We start from the raw sequence: 19,661 nt of genomic DNA, 5'->3' as shown, positions 1-19,661 counted from the left end.
GTTCCTGCATGAGGAGCCGGGCGCCGCCCCCGCCGGCCCAGGGCCCGCCGCCCCCCCCCTCGGCGGGCTCCCGCTCGGCATCCCCCCGCCCGCCGCCGCCGCCGGACCGGGCTACTCAGCGCACGGGGCCAGCTCGGGCCCGGCGGCAGCGGTGGTGGGGCCTAAGAAAGCCGAACTGGGGGCGGGAGGCGGAGGCGGCGGCGGCGGCGGGGGGCTGGATGGCCCACGGCTGGCGAGTGAGTGCGGCGGGGCGGCCCGGGGGTGGGGTGGGGGGGCCCTGCCGGGAGGGGGAGGCGGGCGGCGCGTTGTTCCTCATCCCCGGCACGCCGCGGTGCTGCCGGAAGCAAGTAACAACAGCCATGGTGGTGCCGGGGGACCCCGGGCCGCCCGCCCGGCTGCGGCCGTCTCGGACGGGCGGACGGGGCTGGGCCGGCTGCTCGGAGGGGACCCGGCCGGTACCGATGGGAAGGAGCGGGCAGGTGTGTGTGGGAAGGGGCTCCTCCGATGTGGCTTTAAAGGGGCTCCTGGGCAGCTGTCCATCCGTCCCTTTAGCGCTAGGCTTGGTGCAGGTACTCCCTGCCCGAAGTCAGGCCGGGAGCAGGGAGGCAGCGCTTTCCGGAGCGGTACCCTTGGATGGGCTCTTCCGAGCAGCGTATATTGAGTGTCGGCTCTTGAAAGTCTTAAATGTTCCAGCTAAAATACAGTGTTCAAATTACAAGAAAAGAATTGTAAATAGCGATTCAGCTCAACATGAGAAAGAATTTCTTTATGTTGAGGGTGGCAGAGCACTGGAACAGGCTGCCCAGGGCTTGTGGAGTCTCCCTGTCTGTAAATATTTAAACCCTACCTGGATGGATTCTGTGTAACCTGCTCTAGGTGATTCTGCCTTGGCAGGGTGTTTGAACTAGATGATCCCCAGACCCCTTCCTCAATATATGATTCTGTGATAGATATCTATGTTATTTACTACTCTGAGCAGAAGTTGCTTCAGTTTTTTTTCCGCAGGTTTTTCAGCCCTTATGCGCAGCCCTTTTTCAAATGGTGAGAGTTCAGATAGCCTGTATGTCATGCAGAGCTGCACTGCTGTTGCTGGTCGGTTGTGCATCCTCCTGATGTGCAGGCCCATAGTTAGATGGAGCTTGCGGAAAACTGATTTTAATAACCATTTGTTTTTAGGTGAAGCAGCATTTGGCAGGCTATGGAAACATGCTCCTTCAGAAAAGTCGTGCTTCTTTTCATGAGTATGTTAAGCTTGGCTGCATTACTGATTTTTGACACAAGCCTGGCATTTATTTACATTAAATGCTTTAGCTACTAAATGGTCACAACTATATTTTTTTTCTGAAATTAAGATGCAACCATGCTGAACATCCTGTATGTAGGTTTTTAGTGCTTGATAAATCTTTTGGGATCCTGCAATTGCTGTTTTGCCAGGTGTGGTGAGCTTGTGCTGCTGAGTATGAACTGTAGTTGGTAGCTTCTCAGTGTCTTACATTAACACCAGACTGTCCTGTCTCCCCTTTCAGGGGGAGCCTTTTAATATACTACTGCATAAGGCTTTCTTTTAAAAGTCTACCAGATTTTTGTTGAACTTAAGTTATTCAAGCTGAAGGCTGTCTTGCCTTTATTTTTTTTTTTTTAATGGAATAGAAATGTGTTGGAGGGATTCAGCAGCAATAAGTCAATCTTTGTTAATTTTTCTTTTGGACAGAGTTTGGTATGAAACATACTTTTTCCCCTGTGTGAAAGAAAATGGTTAGGGGATTCAGACTTGGGGAGAGGATGCATAATTTAGCTTGCAGGTAAAAGCTCCTATATGAAGGATACTCTTCTAAGAAACAGTTAAAAAAATTTGCCCAAGCTCTGAATCTAAGACAAAAATCTTCAGAATTTGTGTGTGCTTGGGAGTTGATACTGCTGAGCAGTTATATTATTTGAAACACTTCTATTGAATGCACTTGCTGCAGTTGTGCCCAGTTAATGAGTGAGGGTACCAAGAATGGAGAAGCCCACTATGAGGTTGTCAGTGGTTGCCTGCTGGGAAGGCCATATCAGCTGTTGTAGGGGGCAAAAGCTTTGACTGGTAGATCTTGAAGGACACTAGCTAGGAAAAAGAGCCTGGGAATGAAAGACAGGGAAATTTAAGTTGAAGAGCCAGAGAAGGGGCCTAGTCTCACTTCTAAACTCCTTTGCTTTGGGATGCATTTGTGAAAAAAATAAGGAAAATAATTCTTCAAAATCTGAAGTTGATATGTATAAGTACTGACAAGCTAATATCTAAATTCCTTACCTTGCTGGTTGCCTGTGGTGTTAACAGTATGATTTCCAAGTGGATGGAATGAAAGTTTTATTTCTGTGGATGTAGGAAGTAAGACACAAAGTCGTATTAAAAACGTTCTGAGGTTAGGAACATGAAATTGGGAATTGCCAAGAATCACCTGCCTGTACAGTCTCACTGACTGTCTTCTCTAAGTATTGGGTAGTCTTAATGTGACTGTGGATGCCACCTTCTCTTGTTCCTTCCTCACTGGACACCAGCTTCATTCAGTGCACAGAGCAGATAATGCTCATTGACTAATTAACTGGGTAGTCCTATTTATTGTTAAAAGTGGGTCAGTGCCTCATTCTAACATGCGTGTTACTCTAATCCTGCTTTGAGTACAGGATTATTAATTTACTTACAGGTTTTTCTGTGTTAATCACAAGGGCTCCCCAAATACCAACTTATTTTCACAACATGGGTGGTAGTAATGTTGAGTGATGAGGAGATGGTGAACAGTGAAAATGCAAGAAATCTCCAGTGTGGAAGTATCTCAGAGTATGAAGTGGAATGAGCATCCTCAGAGCTAATGAGGAGGAGTTTCTCAGGCGATGTGTGGTTAAGCTGTTCCGTGCCCATAGATGTTTTGAATGCAAACATCTGACAGAATTCCAGAAGTGATCAGAGAGTCTTGAAAGAAAACTCTGCTTGAGGTTATTAAATACAAAACCTCCCCATCTCTGGATCAGACTCATCTTCCCCTACATATATATGGCTGAAAGCCTGCTGGGAAATCTTGCTTTATCCTTGCCTCATGCTTATGCTTTTGTCCACATACCTACTGCTGTCCGATACCGGATGAGGTAGTGGGCTTAATGTGGCTTTGGCTTGATGGTGTGGCTTTTTATGTTCCTGGGGAGCAAGACTGACCATGCCCATGAGCTTCACCCACTCTCAGAAGGTAGTGCTGCTGCCCAGTGCCCCTAGACTAGTTGACGTTTGGAGCATGTGTTCAAAGCATCATTCCTGCTTCTTCCACCAGAGTTGTGAGTGCTCAGCCTTCTGCATGGTTCACCTTCCAAGAGTAACGTGGCCAGCTGACAGCATACAGAGTAGGGAACATAGCTGATATTGCCTATTTAAAATTTTATTTTAAAAAATTAATCTTTTGTACATAGAACTTCCATGACAAAAAGGGGGAAAGGGAAATAGCACATTTTCTCCAAAATGGGTAGCTGCTAAAATCTGCACATGGCGCTTTTCTAATAGATGTATGTCCCATGTGTCCGCCCAGTGAGCAGCAGTGGCAGCAGGACTGAATCTGTAGAAGGCTATAGAAGGAGCAGAGGAGGGGAAATGATTGGTACTTGCTATTTAGGGGAAAAGATACGATAGATTAACAGGATTTAAAGGAGTAGCCTATGGAAGGATGAGTAGAGGGCATGGTAGCGTGAAGAATTTCTGCTCTTATATCTGCCCTCTGTTCTCTGTAGCACTTTGCAACTTCTGTAAACAGCAGACCAGCAGTCTCCTTTGCTGCATGCTGTGGGCTTGGTCCTAGGCCGCCATCCCTTCTCAGTGCTGCCTGAGGGAGGATCTAGAGGGAAATGTGGTATTAAAGTGTATCATGCCTGTACCTAGGTAAGACAAGTTAAAGTTGCATGGACAACTGCCATTGTATTTGTTAGCTTTCAGGTAGTTGAACAGGTGTAATACTCTTTTGCATGTAGACCTCGTGTATTTATAGATACAAGCTGAAGTATGGCTCCAAACATTTGCTAGTTTCTGCCACACTTTTTGCTGTGAAGTTGATAATACATAGTACTCACCCTTTCTTCTGGCTTCCAATTCCTATTAAACACTGGGACACTGAGCTGAGGAGTGCCAGGTGTGCTCTGGGCCCAGTGGCAGCTGCGGAGCTGCCTGTGAGGAGCTGGCCACAGCAGCAGTGCTGCTGCTGCAGGAGTTTCCCGTGCCAGAGCCTAGCCCACCCTTTCACTGTGACATGTTTGAATCCGTTTCTCTTCTAGAAAGCCTTTTGCAAAGCCCTCCCAGGAAATCTGTAGTTGGAAAACAGGCCTGTGTTTCTGCAAGGTGGTATTTTCCTATGGCTGCTGAGAAAAGCCCATCTGTGAATAGACTTTATTGCCAGCCTGCGGAGAAGGTGGAAAGGGACCTCAAGACTTGGGGTGTGTTGGGTTGGCCTAATAAAAGCATTGTTTGTTTTCACAGCCCTAATAAAAGCATTATTTCTGTTTTTACAGCCAACCACCTGCATGCTGTGTCTAGTCAGGGCTGTAGTCGTCACTGCTGTAGAAACTCCATATGTATGCAATCGCTCTGTGGTTAGTTTAGTGAGCATTGCACCTTTGGTTTTGTGAAATCCCTGAGTATGCTGGGAGCGGAAAGACATAGACATTTGTGAATTTTCTGCTTTTTAAAAGGTGTTTGATTCTTTACCAGTACACTCCTTTTTAAACAAAATGAAGCAGCTGATATAGAAAAAATGGAAAGATAGCTATTCAGCAAAATTGATACTAAAGGTAATCTGTTGGATTACACTCCTTAATGCAGTTAAACTGCTCAGGGTTATTGTAAATGTGGATTTTTTTTTACATTTGGTAGCATTTCAGTATTTACAGATCGAACTGTTTAGAAACAGATAGTTACAGGAAACTTTTAAGTACAAGTATGTTGCAGTATGTCCCATACTCTTCACTTTTCCTGGGGTTTGTTTCTTCTCCACTTCTATGGAGAAAACAGGTAAAAGTGTGTGCTTGAGAATTCTTTTTCCAAACATGTTTGTACTTTTTGTGAGTGATGCTGTATTAGTTGTGTACTTCAGTTGTGGGGTTTTTTTTTCTTTTAGAGGTGCCTTCCCCTTTAATTTTCATTATGCCTTTTCCAGGAGTTGACAGATCATACAATTTTCATCTTGTTTTTGCTCTGAATATTTTTAAGAAATGGGAAAACAATTCTGAGCATTGACGGGACATTTGGAGACAGATACAATTGAGAATTGAAGAGTAAAACCAATAACTGGTTAGAGATGCATGAGAGGAAATGAAGACTACTAAGTTCACTTAATCACTTTTTGTCTTATATGTCAGATGCAGAAATTAGGCAATTAGACACAGATTTTCTTTTTGCTTTTATGTGTTTCATGTGAAAATAACAGGATCATGGAATATTCTATGTTGGAAGGGACCCACAAGGATCATTGAGTCCAACTGTTAACTGAATAGCCTGTAGGAGGAAAATTATTTGGGGGAGCTAAGGAAAAAGAAAGAGAAGGAAAAATTTCTCAATCTGCAAGGATATTTGGGATTTTGAGGGCAGTGAAACTTAAAAAAAATTGCACTCGTAATTGGCTTTGATTTTATCTGTTTATATACCTTGTGAGTTTTTCTTATTGTATAGGAATTCATTCAAAGTCCAAAAAATTCACAAGAATTATGGATATCAGAGGAGTATTTGTAATCACTTGTTTCTGGTAGAACGCAGGCTGTGTTGTGTACTGAAGAGTACTGTAGCACTATTACTCTTGTCGTTTTCCTGCTTCAAAGCCAAACATGAAAAGGAGTGAGTGTGAGGATAGCTACACTATATGAGCAAACTGTATGCTGTATCTTAATAATTGGAAGCTTGTTTTTCAAGATTCAGAACACCCCATTTTAATTTCTATCTAGCAGGTATTAGAAACTGGTTGTTTTAGATATCACTGTAGGAGTGGGCCTTCAGGAATGATTTGAATGTCCAGAAAATAGTGACTCTGAGGACTAGCCCAGAAAGGTTTCCATGTGTAAGGAACCAGCTAGAAGCAAATTTAGACTGCTGTGGGAAAAATGGATAAATGCTAAGTGAGGGTGGGGTGATAGACCACAAGCATTTCTGTAGAACCTCCAAAGCGGAAAAAATAATCTTGGTTGTGAGGCAGCTGATGAAAAGGGGTCAGTGGAGGGATTTAGATAGTAAGCTGATGTTTTCCTGATTTGTTGCTTTCTAGTAAAGATGTAATGCTTTATGCCATCAGAAAAGTGTGTGGTGAATCACTGTGTATGGACATGAGTATAGGACATGAGTTGAAATTGATCACACTCTGTGTGTGTGTGCAGGCTTCATGAGTCTTTCAGTAGTTAAAGTTCCGATTGTGTGGTTGCCTTGTTTGATCTTCAAAGATATTTTGTGCTTAGAACTTACTTGTATTTTTTAATTTGCTTTTTAACAGCCTTTTACTCCTGACCTTTTTTAAATTTGAGACTGGAAATTTAGAAACAAAGCACAGGTATACAAAAGGGAGAGCAGAGACCACATTGTCCAAGTTGCTGTCAAGTCGGTCATAAAATATGTGATTCCTGTAGTTTATGGGTAGAGTCCCTCAACTTCAGTTGGTCTAATGCTGAGGCCGATGGCAAGAAAACCTTTCCTTTCTTTTATGCATTCTCCCCAGCTGCTGTGAAAAATATCCTAATGTTCTCTCCAGGTTATCTGCACGTGCTTCATGCAATTACTTTTATAAAATGTTGAGTATTAATTGGAGGCTATTAAAACAAAAGCTTAAATGTTTGAAAAAATTGATGCAGTTTATTGAATAGTTCAGTGCAATGTTTTAGGAGTTGTAAAAGATCTTGGAGAGGGTTAGCTCTGAAAGCCATGATATTAAGTAATTGCACTACTTTAAATTGCTGTTTCTGATAACAGAATAGTTCTGATTGACTCTTTTGAGAAAGTATCAACTTTAATTTGTATTATCACTGTGCTTTTGGACTTGATCCATGATGAGGAGTCCAGCTGCTCTACTCTGTAATAAACAGAGCAGAAGGATGGCACTTACGCTGTTTTTCAGTCTTCATCAGATGGTATCTTCATCAGATATGTTAGGTATACAAAAAAAACAGCTCAGCCATTTAAAATTATGGTAAAGACAGCTGTTTTCCTTTGCTTGCCCATGAATATCTCTGTGTGTAGTGGGAGTGTTTGTAAATAAAGCAGCATTTCCCAAACTGTTTTGCTTCCTGTCTGCCTTTCAGCTAACTTGGTTCATTTGTGCTGTCTGCCCTCCGACTGCACTCTGTCACAGCATCCTAACCCAGGCATGTGCTTTTATTTTTGCCTCTCATGCCTGGGAGTGTCGTTCATTGTCTTTGTCTGGTGCCTCTATTTCAGAGAGTCCTAGTCTGTTTTTCAAAAACATTGCATTAAATGAGAAAGGCATAGAAACAGCAGAGAATCCAATTTCCCTAACAAGTTCCAAGTAGTGGCACTGTAGAGAAAATAACACTGAGGTGTACAAGTCAGGTTAGTACCACCAGCACAGGATTTCCTGGTGTGTGGAAATGTACATGTCAGTACAAAACGGAAGACAAGCATAAGCTCCTTTGACACCTCAATGCTTCTAGGTGACTAAAAGGACACAAATCTTAAATGAGTTGCCTTAGATAAGCTTTGTATAGGCATTTTACTGTTTTTGTCTCAATATAAGGATGGCACTGTAAATTCCTCCGGAGATATGGCACTGTGGTTTTTACTGCTTTATATCCAGCTGAGATAGCACCTTGTCCTTAGGATGCACGTGTATACAACGAACCTATGATTCAGTTTACCAGCTCATGCAAAGTGCACTGTTGCAGTGCTGAGAGTTTAAATCAAGATTATGTATAAACTTTTTACCCAGCATAAAAACAATTGTGCATTTTAAAAAGCAGTAACAGCAAAATGAATTATTTAAATCCATGTTTTATTACCTTGCCAGAAATCTTTAAAATATTGTTTTGAAAAGTATCAGCTAAATCTGTTGTGGCCTTGCTTTAGCCCATTCATGTTGGGAGCAATATATCACATTACTGGAAAGGATCCTTATTTATATGAAGAACAGTGTCTGAGATTGTCAGTGCTGATACTGGGTTCATAAAAGAAGTAGTCTAGGATAATACAGTATTTGTTTACTGGTTAGTGAAAGCATAGACTGAAAAAATCAAAAAATCTTTCCAGATAGTATTAGTGTTCAGATAGTGCCCGTGTTAGACAAGTATTAAACTAAAATTCACTGGAACTGACGTGTTCAGTTGAAGCATATGTGTTGAGTTCATCGCAGTACTACTCAAGCACTTAAGCTGTGGTGAGATACTTTGTTTCTGAAAAATATCATTGTAATGCAAAAGTAACTATCTTTTCTTTCTTTTTCCCTGTTTGGTGCGTGCCTCTGGCGGGAAGCCTACTTTCTCTTAAAATTCTGTGGGAGAGGAATTATATAAGAAGATACTTATTTTTAATTGCAGTTGTCACATTAAGCTGCAGTGTTACTCACCAAGCAAGAAACGTATTAGATGATATGTGTATAAAAAGTAGAAGACTTCATCTTAATTTCTCAAGATGTTCTATTTAATTTCTTTCCAGAATTGCCAGGATGCAACTTCTGTTTTGAATACTGATGGAATGGAGAAATTTGTTCTATTTTCACACATGTCCTTACATAACGTGTTAGCATTTTTTTTCCCCCCCCGGATTCTTTGCTGTTCCCTTGCACATCCGTCTTTTCTCTTACCTGCCTGGTCAGCCTTTCTCTTTTTACAAGGAAGTTGTTGGTTCTCTCCAAGAAGAACCTGTTGAAATATATACAGCTTCAATGCCTGGATAGTGCTACACAACAGAAGGGCTTATTCCTTTAACAAAAAATAGCTAATTCAGGATTTTCCTAAAATTGCCTAAACTTATCTAAAGTTATAATCAATGCTTTAAAAGAGAAAAGACAGACACCAGAAGTTTATTGCTATTTCAATACCATGGTGTATGGGAATGTTTTAAAGCGGTTGCTTGCAGTTGTTCTATAAGAAAGATATGGATGGATAAATCAATTGCAGGGACTGATGTGAATTAGTAAACACATGAGAATAAAAACTTTGAGGACTAAGATATTCTTTTTCCAGCTTAGGTTTCCACTTTTTTAATATCACACTGCTCGTGTGGTAAAGTGCGCCCACTTCTGCAGACCTTTTATGGGTTGCTTATGATGAATAATTTTTCTTTTTACATTCTCTAAACTACTGTGGTCTTCAAGAAGCAAGTGAGAATTTCTGATTTGCTAAATGTTTGGCAGAAGCAGGAGAAAGTTATCAACTTCTCATAGGGAAGGCCAGGTGCCAAATACAGTAAAAATGCTTTGGCTGTTTAGGTATTTGCCGGGCTATCAACGGTGTAGAAGCTGAATGTCCCTTTGAACACAAATGGAGTATGTGTTGAACATTTCTTTTTTTCCCTCTATAAGCAATGCAAGAATTACTTTTTTTTATCTTTTCTGCAGGCTTAATTTTCTTGCTGATTGCTACAGGGAAGTCAGTTTAAAGAGGCTAGTATTGAATTTTCTTTTGAAGGCAATAGTTATACTTGCCACTTCTAGAGCTTTCTGTTTAAACCTGAGCTACTGCCAAGAAAACTGTCCTCTGCTCCTGTGAGTGTACTTTTGATGGTTTTCTTTTGATTGTTCCTGTGGAATGCGTTATCTTGTGCTTTGGGTCCCTCTGCTAGCAGTATGTTTCTAGACCATTTGGAAGAGGACAATAAAAATCCTTGGAGTTGAAAGCCATTTTGAAATTGCTGTGGTACGAGTGGAATTGGGTGCTGCGAAGGTGGGTCAGCAGTGGAGTACAGCAATTTGTTGGAGTGGCACAAGGAGGCTGATTGGTATGGCCAAACCACAGCACTTCAGTACAGAGATGGTCTTCCTGCAGCTAGATAAAAGAAAATGTTCTGGAGTAGCTTCTGCTGTTTGGAGTGCCCAGTTAGATGTCACTGTGCCAATAGCCTAAATTGTAGCTTTGAGCAGTTTTAAGTGTTTTGGATAGGCTGGCATAGTAAATACCAGCAGTAGAAAGGATGCAGCGTCAAAGATCCCAGCAGCATCCTCAGCCTTGCTCAGCTCTGGGGTTGCTGCCCAAAGCTTGCTCATGCTTCCAGCCTGACCTGCCTGTCGCTGAGGGTGTTTCAGCCAGAGCAGGAGCAGAGCACCTGGTGCTTTATCTGTGCCCTAGCGAGGTAACTGTCACAGGTTCCAGGGCTTTGTTTGGATAACGGGTGACTGAGCTACTGTACCACCTGTCTGGAGTTACTGCAGGTCAGCTGTGGGGTTTCTCAGTGTGGCAAAACTTGCAAGTTTTCATTTGCTTCTTCCCAGTTTGAAGGATTTTGTGCATTAACTGTATTTATTCAAGGGAGAAATGAAGGTACGTGGAGTCTCATGATGACTCTGGCATAGTGAGGAGCAGTGGGAGAAGCAGGAAGAATTAGTCTTTTTCTTAATTCTTCAATAAAGCCCGAAGGATTTGGAAAGCTGATGGTGTCACCTAAGGGAGTATCTTGCTAGTTTGCTAAAAATTGGATAGATTCTATCATTTCTGGCAAAAGTATAAGATGAAGTAGCAGATATACTGCTGAAATTTTATAGTGTACCTTGAAATGACAACTGTTCCTGGAAATGAAACAGTTTTTGCTGGTCAGTCAAGGTGTAGTGTAAAAACTGCAGGGGTTTTTGATAATGGCTGAAATGTAGGCAGAGAAAGCTACATTGGAAATGCATTTTTATAATAAATAAAAAACACAGTGAAAACCTTGAATAGTTTATGAGCAAACTGGACTGAAACTGCTTACAATTAGACATGGATATGCTGTCCTTTTGTTTTCTTGTATGAATGGGTCGTCCTAGTATTTTTCATGATGCCAGAAAACCATATGTAATATGCTAACCTTCACAGTGTAAGTTAGGGACTGACAGTAGCAGGAAGCATGAGACAGTAATTGACATTACTGCAGATATTACTATTTTCCATAGTACAGTGGTTGAACTATAAAATACTTTTCCTAGACTTCTGAATGTGACTTCACCAAATGAAGGTGAAAGAGGAACAGTCATTTAGAAGACAAATCCAAAAAGTTTTGTCTATTTTAGGGCTGTAGCAAGAGGACATCTGAAGTTTCTATGTGGCTGCTTATTTAAAGTTGTGAAGGAGGATATAGGACATGGATAGTGGAGGGAGTTTTATTTTCCTATTCTCTTAGGTAACTTTTAAAACTTCTGTAAAAAGAAGTAGCAATGCATTAATAATTAGCATCTTTATAGTTTCTTAGTTATTTCCTTCAAACCTACAGAATATACAAATAATGTTCGAGATTTGGCAGCAAAACTTCAAGAATCTTTCTCCCTTGCAAAACTGTTTATTGCCACTGAGATATTCCATTTATTTGGTGTCTCACATACAGCTCTCCATTTGAACTGGTGTTGGTGTTACCCTCAGTGGGCTGATTCATGCAGCTCCAGTCTCAGGGGAGTGCTGCTGGGCAGTGTTTCCTTCTGTGTGTGGTGTGCGTGCTACTCATCATCCTCCTCTTCAGCCCTTCCTGTGGTTGCATATGACTGTACTTCTTTTGCTGTTTTCTGTGCCTAACACATGGAAAGGGCTCATCAGGTTATGTAGTCTGTTTTGTAGGGAAAATTCCTGTTCTGATGAAACTTGACAGTTTATAATATGCATTCCTTTAGCTGTGCCACTAAGTTGCATTTTATTTCCTTTGAGGATTAGGATCAGGAAGTTGTTTCCGGGTGTCACCACCTGGCTGCAAGTCCTCCCAGAAGTTCAAGTTGGATAGTTTGGTACAGGATGTTCCTCTGAGTTGGATGTGTGCCTTCCTACCTTGAAGCTACCCATTACTCATGCCTGTTGGCTTGCAGTGGTCTGGCCATACTGATTAGTGTCTTTATAATTTACTGTGGGTGCTTTTACAGAAGGTTAATTTGAACTGCAGCTTGCATACCATTGTAAATGTTGTTTTTTTCCTGTCAAAGTAATACCTGCTTGAGAGTTTTGTGTTAATTATGACAACATCTTGTTCTTTGTAGTTTTTTTGTATTGAATTAATTTATTTGTGGTTAAAGTTTTGTATGTGGAGGCCCTTGTTTCTAGGCGGGATGAATTTCTTCTTGCCTCCTTCACACTTGCTTTCAATCTAAAGGATTTTTTTGGCTACATTTCCGGAAATTGTTGCGACTTTATGAAGAATGAGATGATGAAAATTGTCTTAAGCTCTTAAGGAAGCATTTAAAGTGTTTGTGCTTTCTCTGAAAGGGTTTGAGATATTTTTAAGTGTGCATTTTCTACATGTTACCCTTTAAAAGAACCAGTGCATCCAGTTCAAAACTCTGCTTAGCTCATATATTTCCGAGAAGGGCATGCAAGAATATGGGTTTTCATAAAATAAGCTTGTCTTCTAGGTTTTTTTTAATTGATTTATTTTCTTTTTGATATCATTACTGTCCTTGTTATTCTTGTTTCTTAAGATCAGACTCCTCTGCTTCTTTCTGCATATGTGCTGTAACTTCATGCTACAGATGCTCTCATTTGGCAACTTCTTTCATAAAGTTCCTTTTTCATGCTATGCACTAATACGTTTTTGGTTGTTTTGCTGAGAAGACGGTAGTACCAGCTGTTTCCTATTCTATTCCCCTACCAAAAAATATACGTCTAATAGATTCTAGCGAATAAACCCATGGTAAAGGAAACTTTCTGAAGCATTTTTCTTTTTTTTTCTTTCCCTTTTAGTTCCCGGCATGGATGGTGGTGGCTTAGCTGATGCTAGTCTAACGGATTCGTACTTTAGCACCAGCTTCATTGGTGTTAATGGATTTGGAAGTCCTGCTGAAACAAAGTATCCCATGATGCAGGTAATAGCAGTGATTTGTTTCATTAGTCCGGCTGGTGTTACACCAAAAAGGGAAAACTGCTCAAGAGGCAGGACAAATGGAGCCTTTTGGAATGTGTCATCCTGTATGATCTCCAGAGTATATACTCACTTTAATCTTGCAAATGGAAATGAAACAGTATCATTGCTTTAAAATTAATCTGTTTTTGTTAGCACTTACCTGAGCTTGTTGTGCTGAGCTTTGCTGCATACATTAACTCTGTGTTAGGTTTCTTTACTGAATGTGAATTTCTAGGTTTCTTTTTAGGTGCATAGCTTTTGATAAATATATAAAAATCACATTTTGAAACTTTTCAAATATCAAAATTTGCTGAAGCAAAATATGAACTGTTGAACCTGAAATTACTAGGCAAAAATTTCAGAATTTGTAAGCTCAGACTCTGGTGGTAGTATGTTGAATTCATATTTAAATCTTCTGAAACATTTCCCTGTATTTATAGTGTTCTGTAGAGGTTGGCATAGGAACTCCTATGAGATGGAATTTATTGTGTAGGTAGTATTATGCAAAATTTGCAACAGATGTCTGTCGTATTTAAAACCTAAATGAGTATCTACTGAATTAACACATGAAGTACTATAATAACTCCCTCAAAGTGTTATGCATTTCAAAAGCAGCACAGTCTGTCCCTGAAAAGAAGATGCTCTGTCCTGTACTAAACAAAGCAACTTCTGGTAAATGAGAGAGCGCACAAGTCAAACAATTCACACTGAGTCCTGACAACACCTCTCTTCTTTTATATCGAGGAAACTCTCCTTATGAGGTTACTTTGATCTCAATTGTGGCTGTATTATGGATTGAAAAATAACTCAGCAAAAGGTGGGAATTAATTAGGTGTGTTCCTTTTTTTCTTTTCTTTTGTTTGTTTGTTTTTTTTTTTCCTGCATGTTTTCAAGAAGGCTGGATTTTCTTATTCGACAGAATTGTAGAAGTATGGAAATGTTTTACTGACAGTTATGCATGATATAAAAAGAAAAATTTTAACCTCTGATCCCAAAGTGTACTACTGAAGCTGGCAGTTACAAATTTTTGTATCACTAAGGTCCTATAATTTTAACACAAGGTCATTATGTTCTGTATCCTTAAATGGTATTCTGCAGAAACACTGGTGTCTTTCTAAACACCAATTTTTAATTATAACTGTTTCTTCTAGAAAGACAGTCAATAAGGCATGCATCTAACATGAATGCTCATAGGATTCTTAAATACTTTACTAATGCCTGAGATTACAGTCAAGGCATTGTTGTTTCTTTTTGAGAAGAAATCAGTGTGCCTCTTGCCCATTGGAAGATAAGGAAAATTACTTCTGAAGAAGGGTTTTATTCGTGTTGAGAATGTGCTAACAGGCATCAAACTACAGTTTGAAAAGCATTCCTATATTGATTTTTTTCCTTTGAATCCTGTATTTTAAGTTCTTGCTTGCATAGGTAAAGCTGGTAATGCTGTCTGTTTTGACTGTATGTCAGCTTCTAGGTTAAGTCTATACTGACAAAGGTTAGCCACTTGGAATGAGATTTTCTGTGTAATTCAACCCTTTGGAGAACAAGGCAAGGGAGAAATTTTAGTGGGTTTGACTTTAAATAATACTAGTTCTTTATGGTTTGAAACAGAGACTTTAAATCTGATAGATTGGTTATTGTGTCAAGGATATACCTCTTGCTTGCTTTCTCTGAAAATTTGTACAGATTTTGTCACTCGATTAAACCTTTGTAGAACTGGTTTAGATAAACCCACTGGAGACTTCCTAGATGTTAGATAATTTCCCAAGGATGTAATCTGCACTGACATGTTCCAGCTTGAGTATGTTTTTGCAGTTGCAGCTCTGGCATAATCTAGGCCTTGGCTGAACTCTGAGAAGGAACGCTGATCAGGTTCATTTCCCTCTTTGCTTCTACTTCAGATTGAAGCAGCGTGGAAGTGGATCTATATTTAATGAAAGAGAGCTGTATCTGTGTTAATTGGAGCAGAGGGGTTGGTAAGGGAAAAGAGATTTATGCTGTAGGCTTAGAGAAGCTGAGCTGAAGATAAGTAAACAAGAAACCAGGAAGGATTGAGCAAAGGGACTGAAGCAGAGAAGAGACCTTGGTGGGACACTCACAGAATGGGGACTGGAATGGTACAAATGCAATACACAGAAACTGAAAACAAGTTTTCATAAGGTAAAGGCAGGACAAAGTAGGGTGGAGAGAACAAATCCATGTTCCTATTTCTCTCCAGGTTCTTGAATCAACCTAAAGATACTAAAAATGCAGTGTTCTGCCATCAATGAAACATCAAATGTCTTCTGTAAAGTATCTGATTAACTCTCAGTTTTGCTTTTGCAGATGGAAATACCAGTTCCATCTGAGTTGCGTTGTCATCTCTGGTGAACGTGTGTAGTTCACAATATGAGGCAAGCTCTTCAGCTTGTGTTTTAAAGCTGGGAAATTGCAAATGCATGCAAATAAACACACTGATAGAAAAACACTAGTAAGATGCAGCAAGATGTTAGGAAATGGTAAGTTTAGGTTGCGAGTGCAGCCTTGAGGTTCTATATAGAGTTGTATTTCTCATAATGTTGTGTAGTTTTTTTTCAGTGGGAAAACTATTTGTGGGGCTTACTCAGAACACAAGATGTGTGGCACATCCATGTGTATTGAGCATCTGTTCGATATTTGATTAAATGCTCATCGTTTCTGTGCTTTATTTTCCTGCATGCTGTTCGCATCCTTGCGAAGACTTAGTTGGCAGTGCACTTTCGGGTGCCGTTGCAATTATTCCATCAAACTTTGTGGAATGCTTTCCTTATGAAACAAGAAAGTAGTCTACATTTTATAGATGCATGGGATGGAAAAGGATGGCAATTAAACAAACAATGCCCCAACAGTGCTGGCAAACAAGAGACCTGAGTTTTTGAAACTAATCTTTACAGTTGGAAGGTGAGGAATGGAATTAATAACCACCAGTAAAATACTTGGTTCATGTTGCTTCACTGGCCTCACTCTAGCAAAGATAGTAACAAAGTCAGTCCCTTCTGGGTATTGCTCATTTCTGTTACCATGAAAGTCTTTCTGCTGTCCTTGTTTTATTCACTAGATACCTCTCAACATAATCATCAACATCAACAATTGATGAGTTGTCGTGACTATTCCTATCTAATCTCCTGAATGTGTTTGTCATGTGCAGCACATAAAACAGAGGTTTGTTGAAAAGAGTGTGTGATTGTATATGTTGGGGTTATCATAATGCATATATAACGGAACCGAACTGCATCAAGCAAAGCTATATCCAAAGTTTGCAATTACCACATTTGTGTGCAGTGCCTGATCGCTAAGACTCAGTGTTCAGTAAGCAGCGAAAGGGAGGGAAGTGGCTAACATCATGATGAATTGGGAGTGGATGTACTGCTTTGACCATAAATAATGTAGATGAATAGTTGTCAACATTTCTGTGGAATGGCTATTTCTGACTTTCAGATTTTATTTATATCTGTGGAAGAGTATTTTATGAGATCTTAAACATATCTTTGGGCTTAGATTAGTGGTTAAGATGCAATTAATGGCAATACTCACTTTGCAGTGGGGAAAACAGAGTAAAAATACTCAGCACAGTTAAGAAGAGGCAGGATTTTTGAAGTGGCCATGGTTCTAATTCTTCCTTTTTCTTCCTTTCTGAAAGCTATCTCTTTGCCTCATCTTCCACTCCTCCTACTTCAAAGGTCTTTGCTGTTAGCCAACCTTTCCTTGGCCCCCATTGTCGTCTTCTGTTGTTACTAACCTGGTTTCCTATTGATTAATAGTCTTCTGTCCTCACTGGTTTGTGTTTTTCCATAATACTGTTTTGTTTCATGTGTCTCTTCTTCCTTGAATCTACATATGCTTTCATATACTATATTAACAGTATTGTCTTCCATCTTATCAAAGCACTTTTTTTCTGTTTTCCCCTTCTCTAGGTAATGCTAATGGACTGCAGAGCAGACCTGCACAACACATGGCCCACAGGCTGCATGCTGTCCTCAAAGCTGTTCTTTTTCTTTTTGGCATAGCAGCAGCTGCCCAGAGACAGTCAGAGGTGTGGTTCAAAAAGCAGCTCACTGCTTTTGGCTTTCCCAGCAGTGAGGAGGCAGGAGCTGGCTGGCTGGGATGCCTGTAATGCTTGGCTGTTTGCTCAGTTGCCGCTTGGTTGGCTGGTGTCACTGTTCCTCTGGCATTAGTGCTGCCCTTTGACTAACTTGTGGCTTGACCAAAGACGCAGGTGGTGCAGAAAGAAGCTTTAATAATGTTGGCCTGTTAAAAGGGTATTATAGCAGGATGAGGCACAGAAGTATCTTGATGTTAAAAACTTTAAACGTTTCACTAGAATTGAGCAACTTGGTTGTAAGAGCATAAAACAGTAGAAGGTGCCTTCATCCATGTTGCTTCACGGAAATCTGGTTTTCTTTATTTTGATGGGATGAGATTTATGACTATGTGGATTCCATCAGACTGCAGGTTACATAGCAAGGAAGAATGTAAAGTTCTCAGTAAATCACCCTAATCAAAATAATAAGGGGGTAACAGTCTTCAGCATTGAAATTGGCAAGGCCAAGCGATGGAGAAGAATTGGTTTTGCTTGCTTTCACCATGCAAATGTTGGTGTACTAAGCATTCTTGAATAGCCTGAGAAGTAGCAACCATGCTCACTTCAAAGCCTTGCAGCTGAATAAACATGAAGACCTTTGTTGCCATTGCTGCATCTGCCAACAGTCAAGTAATAAAACTCTCCTCATAGCACAGAAGCTTGTAAATGTCTTCAGTTTTTAACTGTTGAGAACTGAGTGCTACTACAGATGTGCTATTTTAAATATAAAATTATGCGGTTGTTTTCATAATGCTTTCTGAGGAAATCCAGTTGCTTTAGTTTCAGCATTTGAGTGGATTGTGCTATAGATGGTGCCACACATGTTAACTGTCAAGGACAGGTTTTGGATTGTTTAAAAAGAAAAGCAAAAGGTACCACCCTTTTTAGGTCAGAGAATCTGACAACTAAACAATGTCACAGCCTAACAAATCAATCTTTTGCAGAATGACTTTTTGTGCTCCAATCAACATTATTCTAAAAATTATAAAGAAGTATTCTGAAATATAGTTCCAGTAAAACAGTAGTAAGGTGAAGAGACTAGATTATGACATACTGCAAAATACTCGAGATGGTATGCTTAGCACCATGGAATGGCCATGAGGAAAATCCTTACTTTCTCAGGGTTAGGACATGGAATATGGAGACAAAAAGAATAAATATCATCTCTTATGTATTTTGGAGATAAGAAGTGGTGGAGAAAAAAGGAAAAACACTCACTTCAAGCTAAGTCTTATAAGCTATGTAAAATTAGATGTAATTGTCTGCATCAAAGTTTTATTCATGTTTTATCTTGATGAGAATTTTGTAATATAGCCTTTAGTGGAGGGAGATGAAAATAAAGCAAACTTGCCTTAAGTGCAGCTGTAATTCTGGGGTTTGTTACTGAATATTGAAGGATGGAGGCAAGGTGGTGTGTACCTTTAGAAGGTGGGAGTGTTTGTTGTAACACTTGACATGGATATACTGAAGAGAGCCCAATGAAGGGTCACAAAGATGGTGCAGGTACTGGAGCATCCCTCCTGTGAAGAAAAGCTAAAACACACAACATTTTAATTCCTTTGAAGGGAGAGGGGCAGGATGTATGCCAGCCATCCTAGTTGAATTTTGAGTAGTATTTAAAGAACCTCAGTAAATCATAGCAATAGGCCGGCAGAGAAGTTTGTGAAACTGAGTGTGTCACTTGGTTATGACAAAATACATTACCTTCCATGTGATAAAAGCCCTGATGTACTAAAACAGTCTGAAGCTCTCATATGTGTGTTCTTACCTTCCCTGTCAGGCTTAATATTAAATTTTCTTTCCCTGTGAATGGTTGCTTTTGCCTTTCTGGAGCTTTCATCCCTTAGGCTTGAGGTGCTTACAGTCTTCTTGAAATTCAGTTTGTATGAAAAATAGCTCAACATCATTAGAAGAGGTTGAGAAGTGTTATTTAAAATCAAGACTGCCTTCTGGAAAACACAAATGACAAACAGCACTTGTATGTTCTTTTAATTTTTTTTTTTTATTTCAAAATCTTTTTGGTAAAAATGAGACACAGGAGTAACCTTCATTAAGACTAAATGCATTTGGGTGTGGTAAAAATCTTAATATTAAAACAGTTTAAAAAGCCTTTACTGATTACATGCAGGTCTTCTATGAATAATGTTAAGGTAAGAAGCTTATGCATGTGTAATAAAAGTGAGCAAAGCAAAAAATTCATGAATGTGGTAGAGGTTTCTAACTATTCAAGGTACAGATTACAAGCAGTTGTTAAGGCAAGAGCTGCCAAGCTTTGGTTTTTCAGAATCCTGGTGTGTGTAAGATATGTTTGCACCTTGAATGGGAACTTGATGTTTTAAAAGCCCACTTGATGTTCACAGATTTGGGTTGCACTGTGCTTTCAGAATCCAGAGCAATGTGCTCTGTTGCGTTCTGCTGTGTGTGCACTGTGTGTTCTCAGTGATCGTGTCAGCGCTGGTTTTCATCGTCTCAGGTTCCTATTCACATTGAAAGTCTGTTGGTTGAATATTTAACTCCTTTACCTAGGATAGAGAATATTGATGGAATAAAAATACT

At 40.0% G+C, this 19,661-nt stretch overlaps 1 protein-coding gene across 6 annotated transcripts in view; it reads left to right on the top strand.

Annotated features, from left to right (window-relative positions):
• The first annotated feature begins 62 nt into the window (after nucleotides 1-62).
• PAN3 (poly(A) specific ribonuclease subunit PAN3) overlaps nucleotides 63-19,661 on the top strand; it is a 96,934-nt gene continuing 77,335 nt past the window's right edge. For 3 of the 6 annotated variants that reach the window (XM_042014181.1, XM_042014179.1, XM_042014180.1), the window contains exons 1-2: nucleotides 151-236; nucleotides 12,850-12,971. In XM_042014181.1, the coding sequence (XP_041870115.1) occupies nucleotides 12,858-12,971 (114 nt within the window). In that variant the 5' untranslated portion in view covers nucleotides 151-236; nucleotides 12,850-12,857. Of the gene's footprint in view, nucleotides 237-12,849; nucleotides 12,972-19,661 lie in introns of those variants that run through there. The other 3 variants (XM_042014186.1, XM_042014185.1, XM_042014182.1) reach the window with 2 other exon arrangements.

This window comes from Corvus kubaryi, unplaced genomic scaffold (assembly GCF_017639235.1).
Source record: "Corvus kubaryi isolate FWS band 111438036 unplaced genomic scaffold, C.kubaryi_AGA036_p1.0 split1-65, whole genome shotgun sequence".
Taxonomy (NCBI): Eukaryota; Metazoa; Chordata; class Aves; order Passeriformes; family Corvidae; genus Corvus; species Corvus kubaryi.
Note: the sequence above shows the minus strand (reverse complement) of the source record. Positions and strands in the feature narration are given on the sequence as shown.